Source organism: Chionomys nivalis, chromosome 7, assembly GCF_950005125.1.
Source record: "Chionomys nivalis chromosome 7, mChiNiv1.1, whole genome shotgun sequence".
Taxonomy (NCBI): Eukaryota; Metazoa; Chordata; class Mammalia; order Rodentia; family Cricetidae; genus Chionomys; species Chionomys nivalis.
Genome location: NC_080092.1, coordinates 39,953,112 through 39,969,003, shown reverse-complemented (window position 1 = coordinate 39,969,003; position 15,892 = coordinate 39,953,112). Strand labels below are relative to the sequence as shown.

The following is a 15,892-nucleotide window of genomic DNA, read 5'->3' as shown; positions in this document are numbered from 1 at the left end:
TTCAGTTTACAACTATAGTCTCAACTGCTGAGGGAAGTCAGGGCCAGAACTCAAGGCAGAACCAGGAGCTAGGAACTGAAGCATAAGCCACGTGCCTCTTGGCTTCCTCAGTTTGTTTAGTTTTTTGGTTTTTTTGAGACAGGGTTTCTCTGTACAACAGCCCTACCTCTCCTGAAACTAGCTCTGAAGACCAGGCTGGCCTCGAACTCACAGAGGTCCGCCTGCCTCTGCCTCCCAAATTCTGGAATTAAAGGCATGCGCTGCCACCACCAGGCTTCAGTTTGTTTTCTTATATAGCAGGACCAGCTGCTCAGGGGTGGTACCATGTGTGATAGACTGGGCTCTCCCCTGTCAATCATTGATCAACCTTACCTTCAGGCCAGTCTTATAGAGGCTTTTTCTCAGTTTAAGACTCCCTCTTGGCCGGGCGGTGGTGGCGCACGCCTTTAATCCCAGCACTTGGGAGGCAGAGGCAGGCGGATCTCTGTGAGTTCGAGACCAGCCTGGTCTACAAGAGCTAGTTCCAGGACAGGCTCCAAAACCACAGAGAAACCCTGTCTCGTAAAACCAAAAAAAAAAAAAGACTCCCTCTTCCCAGATTGTCTAAGTTTGTGTCAAGTTGATAAAAGCCAGCTAACACAGTTCTCAGTTTAGATGAAGGGCCTGTCTACTGTTCTGTTTTGAGGGTGACAAGTGTCTCTTTTCAGTGTAACACCATGTCAGGCACAGTGGAGAATAACCATTCTAGACAGCATTCCCTAGATCCTTGGTTCTCTCCATCGTCTCACCATGGCTACCATTAAGTGGGGATGTTTAAATTGGTGATATTTATATTAATTTGCTATGGTTGGCATGAATCTGCACACCTTGTTGTTTGTTTCCTGTTTTGTCAAGTTTATCTCTTTTTCTGTTTTATTTTAGATTGACTATTTTTTGTCAGGTTCCAGTTCTAACTTTAGTTACATCCTCTTAAATTTATTTCTTTTAATGTGTAGATGTTTTGTTCACATTCTTTCTTTTTGTTTGGTTGTTTTGTTTTTCAGGACAGGGTTTCTCTGTAGCTTTAGAGGCTGTTCTGGAACTAGCTCTTATAGACCAGGCTGGCCTCAAACTCAGAGATCCACCTGCTTCTGTCTCCCGAGTACTGGGATTAAAGGCATGCACCATCACCGCCCAGCTTGTTCACATTCTTGTCTGTGCATTGGGTGTGTGCCTTGTGTTTGAAGAGGCCAGAAGAGGGCATTGTGTCCCCTGGAGCTGGTGTTACAGGTGTGTGGATGCTGGGAATTGAACCCAGATCCTCTGGAAAAACAGCCAGTGCTCTTAATCACTGAACCATCTCTTCAGCCATTGATTCCCCCTGATCTCCCCCTTTTTTTGAATAGTATGTTCTACTAGTGATAATTCCCAAAACTTCTTTTGTGTATGAAAGCCTACAGTTTCACCTTCATCTTAAGAGATCTTTTCCTGGGGCTGGAGAGATGGCTCAGTGGTTAAGAGCACTGGCTGCTCTTCCAGAGGATCTGAGTTCAATTCCCAGCAACCACATGGTGGCTCACAACCATCTGTAATGAGATCTGGCGCCCTCTTCTGGCGTGCGGGCATACATGGAGGCAGAATGTTGTATACATAAGAAATAAATAAATCTTTTAAAAAAAAGAGAGATCTTTTCCTAGTTTAGAGTTCTAGATTGCTTCCAGATGTGGTGGTCTACACCCCCAATCCAGCACCAGGAGGAATGAGAACAGGAGCATGGGATGTGGTGGTCTATACCTGTAATTCTAGCATCTTGAGGAATAGGAACCTAAAAGGATCCTATACTGCAAATTTTCTTTCTACTGTTTTTGACTTAGATACTTTTTTATGTAACCCAGGCTGGCCTTAAAACTCCTGCCTTAGTTTTCCAGGTGCTTAAATTATAGGTGTGCACTCCACGCTGGCTATATTTTCATCTGTACTGCAGAACAGTGGAGTTTTCTCTGTTCAAGCCTTTCATTATCACTGATTTTCAGTAATGTGATGATGTATTATGGTGAGGTTGTCCTTTTGTTTATCTTGTGTGGCTTTTGTTGTCCTCCTTTAGAGAATGCTAAGTTTCATTGTGACTCACCTTGATCTTTTTGGAAACAGGGAACAAAATCTAATGGTGCTAGCCTCAAATCTGTGGCCATGTTGTCTGCTTCTGGAGTGCTTGCACACCTTCCCCTTATTTCAGAGAGCAGATTTAGAGAAGTCTATACTATGAGCTGGTGTGGGCCTCCTACCTTCTGATGCCTCTGTTGCAGGCTTTGCTTAGTGAGCAAGTCACAGCAAGCCCTGAGCATCATTCAGCTCCAGTCACCCTATTTGTTCTTTGGCCTCTCAGAGTTTCCAGCTTGGCCAGAGACCCAACAGGATCCACAAGCAGAGCTCTGGCCACCTCTCTATGTGTGAACAGCTTCCTCCTCCTTTGGTGTTACGACCCTTTGGTTTAAAGGACTATGCCTGGAAGTAAATCCCCAGGTTTTTCATCTTTCTTTCTTTCTTTCTTTCTTTCTTTCTTTCTTTCTTTCTTTCTTTTTCTTTCTTTCTTTCTTTCTTTCTTTTTCTTTCGGGATACAGTTTCTTTGTACAGCTCTGGCTGTTCTGGAACTCGTTTCTCAGACAAGACTGGCCTCAAACTCCGAAGTCTGCCTGCCTCTGCCACCCGTCTTGCTTGCTCTTTAGATCATTTCTGTCCCTGCTACAGCTCTACAGTGGCTGCAACTCAAACTGAATTGCACTTGGAAGATGTTTGCCAGGTGACACAGACCCACCACATACCGAGATGATTTGTTAGGAGCCCCACAAGTGTCACACTCTTTAGTCTTGGGTCACTTTCACTGGAAAAGTTTTCAACTTTGGGATGCTCTGAGTCCCCAGTGTCAGGTCCACTTTTCTGCAGGAAAGTATAAACTTTATCATTGGAAACATAAAATGACATGCTTTACTTGGTTCACTTTTGAGAAAACAGCTGTAAAGTACTCAAAGCTAAACAACTTATCTGTTAGTTTTGTTTTTTGAGACAGAGTCTCACTTTAGCTCCAGCTATTCTAGAACTCCCTATGTAGGCCAGGCTAGCCTCAAATTCCCAGAGATCTGGCTGCTGCCTCCTTCTGTGTGCTGGCACTAAAGATGAGTGCCACTGAGCCCGCCAGTGCTTTTTAATAAACGAGAGTGCTCTTGAAGAAAGCTCCTACCTTGGGAGAGAGAAATGACTCAGTGGGCGGGCAGTGGATGCGAGTGTTTGCCCTGCCACAGGAGACCCGTGTTTACATCCAGCACCCAGTGAAAAGCATGGCTGCCTCTGCCTGTGACTCCAGCGTCAGCAGGTGGGACTAGGAGGATTCCCAGGAGCTCATTGACCAACCTAACCTATCTTAAGAGAAATGGGATAGCTCAGCAGTTAAAGCCTCTTGCTGCCCAGCCCATGGCCTGAGGTTTGATTCCCAGAACCCATGCAGTAGAAGGTCTTACAGAACCGACTCCTGCAGGTTTCCTGACCTCCACACTCAGGCCTTGTACATGCACAGCCACAGCAATCTTAGGAAGGGGAAAAGTGAAAGAAGACGTGTGTACGTGGGCACAGGTGCAGACACATGCACCACACACATTTACACACACACACACTCAGATGCTAGAAGTAAGAGGCGGCTAGTTGGTTTGTAGTGTGCTCTTGCAGACCCCAGAGATGACTGGCATGGTTCGGAATAATGTCAGGAGGAAAGCGTTCTTGCCATTTTATGATGGTGAAGGTCTAAAATGCTGATGGGAGGAACTAGTGAAATTACTCAATTGGCTGCCTCTCCAGGCACTCACTGTTTTTCATCGATAGCCTCATGTGGAGGAACCCTTGCTGACTGACTGAATTGTGTGCTTTTGCCGTTAGAGAAGCTATCGCAGTTGCCAAGGCTCGACTGCGCCCTGAAGACCCCGTCCTGAAGGACCTATACCTCAGCTGGGGGTCTATCCTGGAGAAAGATGGCCACTACGCAATCGCAGCCAAGTGGTAAGCACAGAGGCTGAGGCTCTACCTGCCTGGAGCACAACAGAATGGACAAACTCAGTGTAGAAGTGGGCACAGTGACTGGAAATGTAAAATGAAAGGAAAATTCAACCCAGCTGCATGTTCCACAGTTACCCAAATTGGCACAGGCAGTCAGTCAATCTCAGTGGCAGACTTGAAGGTTATACCTGTTTGTATTGATGAGATAAGCAGAATTTGGGGGTGAGTCTTCTGGGTCAGTCAGCACAGTGTACAAACCAACAGCATGTGGCCATCCTGACCTCGGTCTCCAAAGACACAGCCAGAGCAGGGCCACTAGGATGGACAAAAGAGGGTTAGAAGGCGGCATGGCATGGCTGGTAACTGGGTTTCATTCTTGCCACAGCTACTTAGGAGCCACTTCCGCCTACGATGCAGCCAAAGTTCTGGCGAGAAAGGGAGACGCAGCCTCACTCAGAACAGCTGCTGAGCTGGCTTCCATAGCAGGAGAAAGTGAGCTGGCTGCTTCCCTGGCTCTCAGATGTGCCCAAGAGCTGCTTCTAGTGAAGAACTGGGTGGGCGCGCAGGAAGCCTTGGGGCTGCATGAAAGCTTGCAGGTCAGTCTCTGGAGCCTGAGGATGGGAGGGGCCCTGGGTCCCTCTCTGGTCAGACACCCCCAGTAGACAAACTTGCGGTTCAGGAAGTGACTCTAGAAGTATCCAAAGGCCGTGGTGGCTCTCCTCTCACTGAAATACTACAGCTTGCTGATGGCTCTGTGTGGGGTAAGAGATGCACTGCTGTTGAGAGTGATCTCTACTGCTTACAAGTTTGTGCAAACCATCTGAACAACTGCCAGCATGCCAGCACCTGGGCAGTGTCCAGAGTTCCTACATCAGCACTGTCTCCCTGGGGATGGGGGGAGTGGTTGGCCTCTGACGGGAAGATCATGGTGGGTAACAGGCATGTCTGGTTTCCGGAAAGCTTTGTTCCTGTGTGGCTAGAAATGACTCAGGGGCTGAATGTAGCCTAGTGGTAGCTCATTTCCCTGGCAGGTTCCCAGGTTCCGTTCTCAGCACTTCAAGTGATAGCAGCAGTGTTAATGAATAACAGACCCTAGGAGTTGTGCACACAGCAGATTTCACTGACATGTTCATGTTCGCATATTACATGCTTTGGCCGTATTCAGACCCCACTGCCACCACTGTTTTTTCTGACACATGAGAACTGAGGTCTAGCCTGTAGTCCAGGTTTACCATAAATACAGCCCAGGATGGCCTCAAACTCAAAATTATACTATCTCAGTCTCCCTGAGTTGGCATTCCAGGTGTGAGCCACCTTGCCAGTTCTGACATGGACTGTTCACTTTCTCTATCACAGGAATAAGGCTTAAAAACAATGCCCAGCTGAGTGTTTAGAGCCCAGGGAAGATACATAGGTGGTTAGCTTTCTCAGAGCTGGAAGATAATGCCAAAAAGTGTATTCATTATAACATGACCAAGTCTAGGCAGAGCCACTCCCTACAGCTCAGAAAAGGCTTTCCCAATAGTTCTGTAGCATTTCATTCTCTATCTGAAGCAGCATCCTCAGCAAAGAAAAAAATCAAAATAGCCCTGTGGCTTTTTGGTCCACACTCTGGTAAGGGTCATTCTGACTGGTGTACAGCTGCCCTCTAGGCTTAATTGAGGACATCTCGGGTGCACCAGGCATCTTGTGGCAATGAGAAATCTAACAAATAATAATTTTCCAGAGCTTTTCTCAGTATTTTTGTTGTTAGTGGATTCCCTACTTAGACATGGCCTGTGCCTTCCCAGCTCCTGAGTCTACCAAGCTCACCTATTCCAACATCACTGCACTGTTGGCGAGAGGGGGCCTGATGCTTAGGGCTAAAGGGTGGACGTAGGTGTGGCTCCCAGATAGGACCCTCTGTTACAAACTTTCCTGGACTACAAAGGATCTGCAGAGCCCTTGCATGTCCCCTGTCACATGGCTCCAGTGAAGCACAGGCTTGCTAAGAAGCTTGGGTGCTGTGGGCCCAGATGGGTATGCCATCATCCATGTTTTCATGTATCATACCTCTTTGTTGCTGAATCCCAGGGCCAGAGACTGGTCTTCTGCCTCCTTGAGCTTCTTTGCCGGCACTTGGAGGAAAAGCAGCCTCCAGAGGTCAGAAGCCCCTCCTCCGTTTATCACCAGTGGGCTACAGGCTCTGAAGGAGACCTGGTGCAGAAAGTGACTGGCGTGTGGCGCAACACCTTCAGTGTGGACACCCCAGAGCAGTGTCGGGCTGCCTTGAAGAAGCTGCAGGATGTCAAGTATCCGTCTGCAACAAGTAACACTCCCTTCAGACAGGTGTGCCATCCCAGCCTTAACAAGCTGTGTAGGTCAGGTGTTCTTCATCCCTCAGAAATCTGTAAAAACAGTTTTTAATCTCGAAAAAGACAACACAGTTCAGGCCTTGGGAAGACACCTCAGATGAAAGCCTTGAGCTTTGTATTCATTTGGGGTTCTCACTTGTTTAATTTTACAAGAAAGTTTGGGGTGGGAGTGATGGCTCAGTAGTAAAGACCACTGGCGGCTCTTGCAGAGGGTTCAGGTTGGGTTATCAGCACCTGTTCACAGCTAACAACCATTTGTAATTCCAGTTCCAGGGATCCAACCCCCTCTTCTGGCCTTCGTGGGCACCAGGCATACATATCATGCACAGACATGATACAGTAAAGTCGGAGTCCTCTTGCTCTCCTCGGCTGCTGTTTCACACACACCCACTCACCCTAGCTCGCCAGAGATTCTCTCCCTCCACGTTACCCATGCTGACGACATACTTAACTACACGTTCATCTTGGGAACAGACCTCAGTTTGTCTGCTTTTTTAAGTTTTAAATGAAAAGATATTATCCTTTTGAGTAAGTAGACATCCTCAAGTGGCATACAAAATGTAAAGCAGCTTTGCAGTCTCTTACAATGATAGCATACTCTTGCCCAGCCAGCCAAGTGACAAGAGATGAAATCAGGAGGCCACTCAAAGACCTGCATACAAATCTTTGGATATATTTAGTCCACAACAGCTCCAAACAAATGACACACAAGGGAAGAATAGACCTCTGCACAGGTCACTGAGCCCCAGAAACATGCTGACAGAAGGGTGCTGTCAGGTGGTCTTGTTTGACAAGGTGTTCTGTGCCTTCATTTTGGTGGTAGCTATAAACTACTTGTCAGAGTGCTTCAAACTATATAACCTAAGGGCTGGAGAGATGATTCAGTCAAGTAGATAAATTGCTTTTGAGTGAGGCCCTGTGTTTAATCCTTAACATGGCAGCTTACACCTGTGTTCCCAGGATTAGGGAGGCAGAAGCAGGTAGACCCAAGGACTCTCTGTCAAGATGATCTAGCCAAATTGCTGAGCTACAGGTTCTGTGAAAGACCCTGTCTCAAAAGATAAAATGGAGCCAGGTGGTGATAACACATATCTTTAATCCCAGCACTCGAGAGCCAGAGGCCGGCCTAATCTGTAGAGCAAGTTCCAGGACAGTAAGGGCTACATAGTGAAATTCTGTCTCAAAAAGAAAAAAAAAAAAAAAAAAAAGATAAAATGGAGAGTGTTTGGGAAAGACAATTGACATTGTTCTCTGACATCCACGTGCCAAAATGGATTGCTATCAGCTGTATTCCTATTATTTCTGTTGATTTTTTTTTTTTTTGAGATGGAGTCTCATATAGCCCAGGCTGGCTCTGAACTTTTTTTTAATAATTTATTTATTATGCATATAGTGTTCTGCCTTCATGTTTGCCTACAGGCCAGAAGAGGGCACCAGATCTCACTATAGATGGTTGTGAGCTACCATGTGGTTGCTGGGAATTGAACTCAGGACCTCTAGAAGAGCAGTCAGTGCTCTTAATCTCTGAGCTATCTCTCCAACCCCAGGCCCTGAAATTCTTATGTAGCTAAGGATGACTAAAGTCCTGGTCCTCCTGCCTCCACCTTCCCAGTGCTAAGATTGCAAGTGTGTGTCACCACACTGAGTCTATGTGATGCTGAGGTTAAACCCAGGGCCTTGTGTGTGCTAAACAGGTACTCAACCAATCAAACATAACCCCCATTTTGTTTTTCTAATTATAGCTTTGTAGATCCAGAAAGTTAACTTTCTTTGTTTTTGTTTGCAGCCTAAGATAGGATGTTGTATAATTCAATCATCTTTTGATCTCATGATTCTCCTGCCTCAGCTCCTTGGGCATGCCAGCTTCCTCTGCCATTCATTAAGTGCAGTGATCAGAATGACTTAACACCAGACAGAAGATGAGGGAGGTAAAGGGTTTCCAGAGTAGTAGTTCTATGCGATGGTTTCCAGTGTAGTGCCTAGCTGGTGGCACCAGGCTTGCCAAGTCTCTTCCACAGGAGGGTGTTAGCAGGTGAGTGAGATTCTGGCCTCTTTTCAGCTGCTGCTTCATGTCTGCCATGACCTGACCCTGGCAATACTGAGCCAACAGACAGCCTCCTGGGAGGAGGCTGTACCAGCATTGCTGCAGGCTGTTCTTCGGAGCTACACCTCAGGGAACTTCACCCTCATGCAGGAAATCTACTCAGCCTTTCTCCCAAGTGGTAAGTGACCCCCCCTCCCCCCATACACACACACACACACACACATATCTCTGCCCGGGGTCCTCCCATTATAACACAATATAACCACCTCAGATGGTACTGTGCTGGGAATAGTAACACCATTAAAAGATGATATGGCTGTGGCAAGAGAATCACAGATTCTAAGCTGCATAGTTTACAAAGTGAGACAAACCAGCGTCTGCACTGGTGCCTTTACCTGGCTCTGCTCTCTCCCTTAAAGCTCAGAGAGGTAAAGAAATAGGAGTTGGCATGGGTTGCCCGCACCGTCCTCCCTACATGGGGGAAGAGTGGGGTGGTCAGAGAGATCGGCAGTTCAGGGTGGTATGTGGTGAATTTAAGGCCAGCCTGGGCTACATGAGACCCCGTCAAACCACCGGAAAAACAAAAAGGCCAAGAATTGTGACTTTCCAGCAGAGCATTGGTGGCGCACGCCTTTAATCACAGCACTCTGGAGGCAGAGGCAGGCGAATCTCTGTGAGTTGAAGCCCAGCCTGGTCTACAGAGCGAGTTCCAGGACAGCCAAGGCAACACAGAAACACTGTCTTGGAAAACCCCCCAAAACGTAAATGTGCGTTTCTAAGCTGGAAAGATCAGGAAAACTAGGATTTAACTGTGGGATCAGTCCCTACAATTCATCTCAGTTTTCAGAACATGAATATAGTTCATGCCCCTAACCCCACATTAGTGTGGCCCTGAAGCTCTTAATGAAACAGTACTTTTCTGTCATGTTTGAGTGGTGTCACCTGTGACAGTGATTGCATTGTCCCAAGGAAGGCAAAGAAAATGATTAGTTCCATTGGCTTTGGGCAGAGGATATAATACCAAGAGTTACACTGCTGTCCCTTTCCCTGGGGTCTGTCTTCTTGGGTGATAGAACACAAGGGTGAGAAACCAGGTTTCTCACGAATAAAGAAATGTATGATATATCCCAAGATCCTTTTCTTTTAGGCTGTGACTACCTACGAGACAAACTGGGTGACCTATCTCTTGCCACTGCAGCTTTCAAAAGCTTAGAGGCCTTTTTTATTTATGGGCAGCTGTATGAAGTCTGGTGGTCGCTCTGTGGGCTTGGCCCTGAGTCCAGCATCTGGGTGAAAAGCACAGTACCTGCAGAGCAGAGGGAGCCAGAGGACAGTGCCAGTGCCGAAGACGCGGAGCCTGCGGCTGCTGCCGCTCAGCCACAGTCAAGCCCGCCTTCAGGCCCAGGTCTCAGGCTCAGTGGAGAGAGTGAGCGTTTACTTAGTGCCTGCCGAGAGCTGTTCTCAGAAAGGCACGCCAGCCTCCAGGCCTCCCAGAGGACTGTTGCTGAAGTCCAGGAGACACTGGCAGAAATGATCCGCCAGCACCAGAAGAGTCAGCTCTGCAAGGCCACAGCCAACGGCCCCAGCAGAGATGACCCTGGCCAGGAAGCAGAGCAGGCCCCTTCCCGACCTCAGAGCCCAAGGTAAGATCAGGTTGTCCTATGACCGTGTCCAGATAAGCATGTGATGCCTTTGACTAGGCCTGGGAAGCAGCAGACCTAGGCGAGACAGCTAATTCTAGCCCTTCTGAAGCTACTTAGTGCTTTAGAGGACACCTCCAGCAGCACTCCACTGAGATTACAGGTGTGTGCCTCTGTGGATGTTTCTAGTACCTTTCATCTCGATTACGTTCCCCAGGCAAAACCTAGAAGACAGCAGGAAGTGCAGAAATCCATAGAGGTCACATTAACTTTAAGAAACTGTGGGGCCGCAGAGACAGACTGTAAGTTAGGGCGCCTGCTCTTTTATTAGAACTGCCTGTAACCTTAGCTCCAGACGGCCCAACCCCTCTTCTGACTTCCATAGGTGCGTGCACTCATGGACACACGTGCATACACAGAAATAGTAAATCTGAAATTAAAAGCTATCTGCCTGTAATTCCAGCGGTCCAGAACTAGAGGCAGGCAGCTCAGGGCAGCTCCCTGTAATCGCAATGCTCTAAAACGGGAGCCAGGGGCTCAGGGGTAGTTCAAAGTCACTGAAAATTTGAGCAGGCAGAGGCCGGTGGATATCTGTGAGTTCAAGGCCAGCCTGGTCTATATTCCAGGACAGACTCAAAAAACTACAGAGAAACCCTGTCTCGAAAAACAAACAGACCAAAAAATAAAAAAAAGTTCGTTATGACTTAGAAATCCAGTCACTGCTGTAGGCAGTCCAGGTTTGCTTTTATTTGTGGATGAGACATGATCTTTCCCTGTGGCAGTCCTTCTCCCTCAGCCTTCCAAGTGCTGAGATTATAGATGAGCCCAGCCAGGTTTGCTTTTAGGAAAAAAAGTACTGTAAAGCCCTCAGATCAGCTCTTACCTTCGGTCACAGATTCCTGTGAGAACCTTCAAACACCATTCCTGGCTGCCTCTCTACTTCTTGGAGACTCCAGCCTTTCATGATACAGTGAAGGAGTGGGTATATGGCTGAGTAAGGAGAATCTGTCCTCAACATGGAGGAAGTCCTGGGTTCTATCACTGGCCCACACTGAAAATATGGGCATGCTGGTGCATGCCTATAATCCCAGCCCTGGTGGGACAGAAGCAGGAGGATCAAGAGGTCCTCTTACATCTTGAGGTTCAAGGGCAGTCTACATGAGGTCCGTCCTGTCTTTAAGAAAATAAAATGTATCTACAGTGAATACTATTCCATAGCCAGTATTTCTGGCTGCTGCCAAAAATGGTGCAGCACAGTTTGAATCTTTGTCCTTGGTGAGAACTCCAAGTTCCTCGGGAATTAGAAAATGAGATGCACTATGAGATCCAGCCATTCTACTCCTATGTCAAGAGAATTGAAAGGGCAGCTTGGCATGGTTCTAAATGCCTATAATCCCAGCAGTCAGGACCCCAAGTTTAAAGCCAGTCTGGGCTACACAGCAAAATCTGTCTAAATAAATAAATGCAGGGATAATTAAAGAATTGAAATCACGCTATTTGTCTAGACATCTGCAGCACTATGCATGATAGCACTGAAAATGGGAAGCAGCCAGTATCCAAGGAAAAGTGGGCAGATTAGCAGAAATGGTGTATTCATTCAATGAAATACTACTAGAATGTGGAGCCAGGCAGTGGTGGTGCACGCCTTTAATTCCAGCAGAAGCAGGCGGATCTCTGAGTTCAAGGCCAGCCTGGTCTATAAGAGCTAGTTCTAGGACAGGCTCCAAAGCTACAGAGAAAGTGTCTCAAAAAAAAAAGAAAGAAAGAAAGGCGAATGTGGCATGTTCTACGTTTACTACAAGGTAGATGACATAATGATTCTGTAAGACAGTGTGAGCTGCCAGCAAGCAGAGATTCCAGTCTCATAAGAGCTCTGGGCCTGAGCAGGTGTGGTAGTGAATGCCTTTATTTCCAGAACTCAAGAGGCCAGCCTTGTTTACAAATCAAGTTCCAGGTCAGCTAGGGTCACACAGTGAGATGCTGTCTCAAAAAAATCTCTGATCCTGGATAGTAATGACAGTTGCACAACATGGAAGTATGTTTTTAGACTATTACTTTACCACAATAAAAACCTGGGGGTCAGCAGGTTGCTCGGTGGTAAAGGCATTTGCCACTAAGCCTGATGACCTGAGTTTCATTCTTGAAACCTGGGAACCAATCTCCAAACCTCCACATACACACACTGTGGCATGCAAGTACAACCATGATCACACATGGATGTACAATAAACAAAAGAATTTTTTTCTTAAAATATTTGGGATAGAAGTTAAGTGACCATATATGATTTTAGTTTATTGTTCTCTTGCTAGCAGAGAAGAAAGCAATGCACCAGTCTCTCTCCCTGAATTAACCAGAAGGCTCACAGAGGCGAATAAGAAAATAGCTGAGTTTCCAGAGAGTATAAAGGTAAGGGTGCTGGAGATACTTCAGGACGAACCCTGAAGGTCAGCTACATCTACCATTATTGTATGTTCTAAAAATTTTAGGATTCACGTGGTGGTGGCGGCGCACATCTTTAATCCCAGATTAAGACGCAGGCAGAGCCGGGCGGTGGTGGCACATGCCTTTAATCCCAGCACTTGGGAGGCAGAGGCAGGCGGATCTCTGTGAGTTCGAGACCAGCCTGGTCTACAAGAGCTAGTTCCAGGACAGGCTCCAAAGCCACAGAGAAACCCTGTCTCGAAAAACAAAAAAAAAAAAAAAAACTTAGGGTGCAGTTATCTCATCATAGCTGGTGATCTGCGAAAGTAGCGGTACTAAGCACACAAGGCTTACAGCTCAGTCTCGGAAAACTAAGCAAGAGTTATGTACGGTTGAGATGTAAAACACTCAAGTCAGTACAATCAAGTAGCACGTGCCCAGCACTCATGGAGGAGCAGTGTGTGGAGCTGTGGCCTGGTACTAGGAGCAGCTATGTGTGTGGGTTGATTTGGGGACACTAGAGGACTCACCCATGGAGACATGCCAACAGACATACTAGGTTCATGCATTTCTCCACAGAATTGCCATTGCACGCCCCTGCAGACACTACCTTGTCTTGTTGTTTTAGGCCTGGCCCTTCCCAGATGTGCTGGAGTGCTGCCTTGTCTTGCTTCACATCGGGTCCCAGTGTCCTGGTGCCGTGAACCCTGAGATGCAGCAACAGGCCGAGGAGCTCCTTCAGAAATATGGCCACACTAGAGCTTACAGAAGATACTGCCAGACCCTGCACACATGAACTTCCAGAGGCCATAAAACCGTGTCACACATATGTGACAGCTTTCTTCTCAATCACAGCTCACCTGGCCTTCACCCTGATCTTCAATGGAAAGATGCTGTGGTCACCTGACATCTAAGGGTGAAGCTTGGATCCATTTACAATGGAACCCACCTGGTGCCTCCCAAGTGGTTTCCTGTAATGGAGCGGAGAGCCAGCAGGGTTGCTCAGAACCAGCCCTCACCAAGACTATTGTCTCCAGCCTTACGCGGTTTCCCCAAAGAGAAACCTTTGTACTCACCCAAAGTCTGTCCGTCCCAGATGCAGCTGCCTGTATAAATCCTTACCTTCGGAAGCGTAGCATTCTGTGAGAGGTGCATTCGACACAGCAGTGTTGGGTTAGGGCTTTCCCACTTCTCAAAGACTAAAAGAATTGGCCTTGCCCATTGTGTTGACTTGAACATTAGCTTTCTGACAAGAGAGCTAATGTTGTCCTCCAGATTTTGTGACATGACTGATGGTGGTCAGACAGCTCAGGAAAAAAAAATCACTGTTAGTGATTCTTTAATCTTTGGGGTGATAAAACCCTTTTTGAGAATTGACTAAAACACAGCCTGGAGAACAGCACCTATTTCCTCATTTTACCTGTGCCTCCCAGATCATTACTTCCCTTTACACCCTGGAACCCCAAGTACTATTTATTCACCAGCCCTGGGCCTGCTGCCGGTCACCACACAGCAGGACGGGTCAGAGGCTGATGCCTCCACCATCGCTGGTCTAGAATGGGAAAAGCAGACGTGCTCAGGTTGGGTGGGCAGAGCATACCTTCTTCCTGTCTCTCTTGAGGTCCACTGTGAAGGCTTCATCTGTGGGCATCAAGAAATAGTCCCAGCTGGAATTCCATGGGATGTGCATTTTGAGATAATTGTGTGTGCCTGGCTTTGGGGTCTAAAAAATGCTAAGCCCCAAGAAAATGAAGTACTGTACCATTGTGTGAACTCTAGGAAGATGCATTGGCTTTAAAGGCAAGAGTCCTGACAAATGTGAGTTTGACTACATAAAGGATGGGATAATTCCAAGCAATTTCATCTACAGAAGGGGAAAGGTTAGCTCCCTCCTCTTGAATAAAGAGTAGTTGGTAACTACAAACTCACCTTTGTGATTTGCTGAAACCAGCGCTTGTTGGGAGCAACCCTGCACACTGCAGTAACCTCTGTCACTGCTGCGAAAAACCAGAAGCAGGAGGAATTGCCTGGGCTCTGAAGCAAGACCTTGTCTCAGAAATAGTAATAATCCAATGAGCCAGAGCGATGGTTCAGGTTAAGGGCACTGGCTGTTCTTCCCTAGGACCTGGGTTCAATTTCAACTCCACATGGTGGCTTACAGCCATCTGTAACTCCAATTCCAGGGGATCCAACACCCTCTTCTGACCTCCACATCACCAGATACACCCATAGTACATAAACATACGCATTCACCCAATAGAAAAATGATAATGACAGAAGATTGAATGAGCCAACTGCTCATTTCAATAATGTGTTATCAACTTGCTAACATTTGGATATCATTACTTCTGTATCCCTACTTAGAGAATCACAAATTTAGAGATGCAAAGATGTTCGCTCAGAGTTCTAGCAGAAAGCATGTATTACTAGGTAGTCTTTTGTCGGGGGGGGGGGATGGCCTAGACCCTTTCAGTTACCTTCTCCCACCTGTCTTTTTTGGTGAGAGAGGGGTTGGCTTTTGGATTTTTGACACAGGGTTCTCTGTGTTGTCATCAAACTTTGTAGACCAGACTGGCCTCATACTCCGAGATCCGCCTGCCTCTGCCTCCCAAGTGCTAGGATTAAAAGTGTGCGCCACCACTGAGCCCTTCTCCACCTCTTACTGGTTCCCTCATGCTCTGCACCTTCTCCTCCTGCCTCTTCTCAGCACCTCGCCCTGTGTGCAAGTCATTTACTGTCTGGCTTCAGGTAGGCTACCTGCAGTGAGGAAGATTGTGTCCTCAATTGCTCATTCCAACACTTAAGTAGATAGTAGATATTTAGTGAAAGTTCATTGGCTGAATAAGCCAAGAAACTAGTAATTTGCAAACACAGGGCTCTTCAAATGCCTGCATTGGCTGACAAAAGGCTAAGGTTGCTCAGCCTTGCGAACAGAACAAAGGGCTGAACTCTGGTGACCAAAAGCAGTTCTCTTCATCTCCGCTAGCACCACCTCCACCAGAGGAAAACCCCCCTTTGTTCAGCCCTGTGAGCTCACATGACAGTTCTCACAGACCATGTGCCCATCCTCTAGCACCTTTCTATGTAGTGCTTAGTCCCACTTTTCATCTCAGCAGTCTGAATGTTCCCGCACTGTCTAAGACCCAGTAGCACACCAGGGCACCGTTACTGAGAGCCACTCTGCTGCCTTCACCACAGACCTCACTGGTATCTTAGTGCAAACCCACCAGCCAAAGTTCTAGATCTGTTGGGTACAGTGGCACAAACCAATACGCCTTGCTATTCAGGCGGATGACTCGGAGATCAGGGCCAGCCTATGTAACACAAGACCCTGACTAGAAGGACCCCAACACCTGACTGTCTTACCTTTTTGTGCCAACAGAAAAGGCTGGAAAAAAACTAACTTAAG

At 47.1% G+C, this 15,892-nt stretch overlaps 1 protein-coding gene across 4 annotated transcripts in view; it reads left to right on the top strand.

Annotated features, from left to right (window-relative positions):
• The window catches only part of Gemin5 (gem nuclear organelle associated protein 5), a 47,040-nt gene extending 32,658 nt beyond the window's left edge, over positions 1–14,382 (top strand). For 2 of the 4 annotated variants that reach the window (XM_057775255.1, XM_057775253.1), the window contains exons 22-28: positions 3,908–4,027; positions 4,410–4,620; positions 6,098–6,352; positions 8,438–8,600; positions 9,570–10,065; positions 12,375–12,468; positions 13,112–14,382. In XM_057775255.1, coding sequence (XP_057631238.1) covers positions 3,908–4,027; positions 4,410–4,620; positions 6,098–6,352; positions 8,438–8,600; positions 9,570–10,065; positions 12,375–12,468; positions 13,112–13,279 — 1,507 coding nt within the window. In that variant the 3' untranslated portion in view covers positions 13,280–14,382. Of the gene's footprint in view, positions 1–3,907; positions 4,028–4,409; positions 4,621–6,097; positions 6,353–8,437; positions 8,601–9,569; positions 10,066–12,371; positions 12,469–13,111 lie in introns of all 4 variants that reach the window. The other 2 variants (XM_057775254.1, XM_057775252.1) reach the window with 1 other exon arrangement.
• The last annotated feature ends 1,510 nt before the right edge of the window (positions 14,383–15,892 follow it).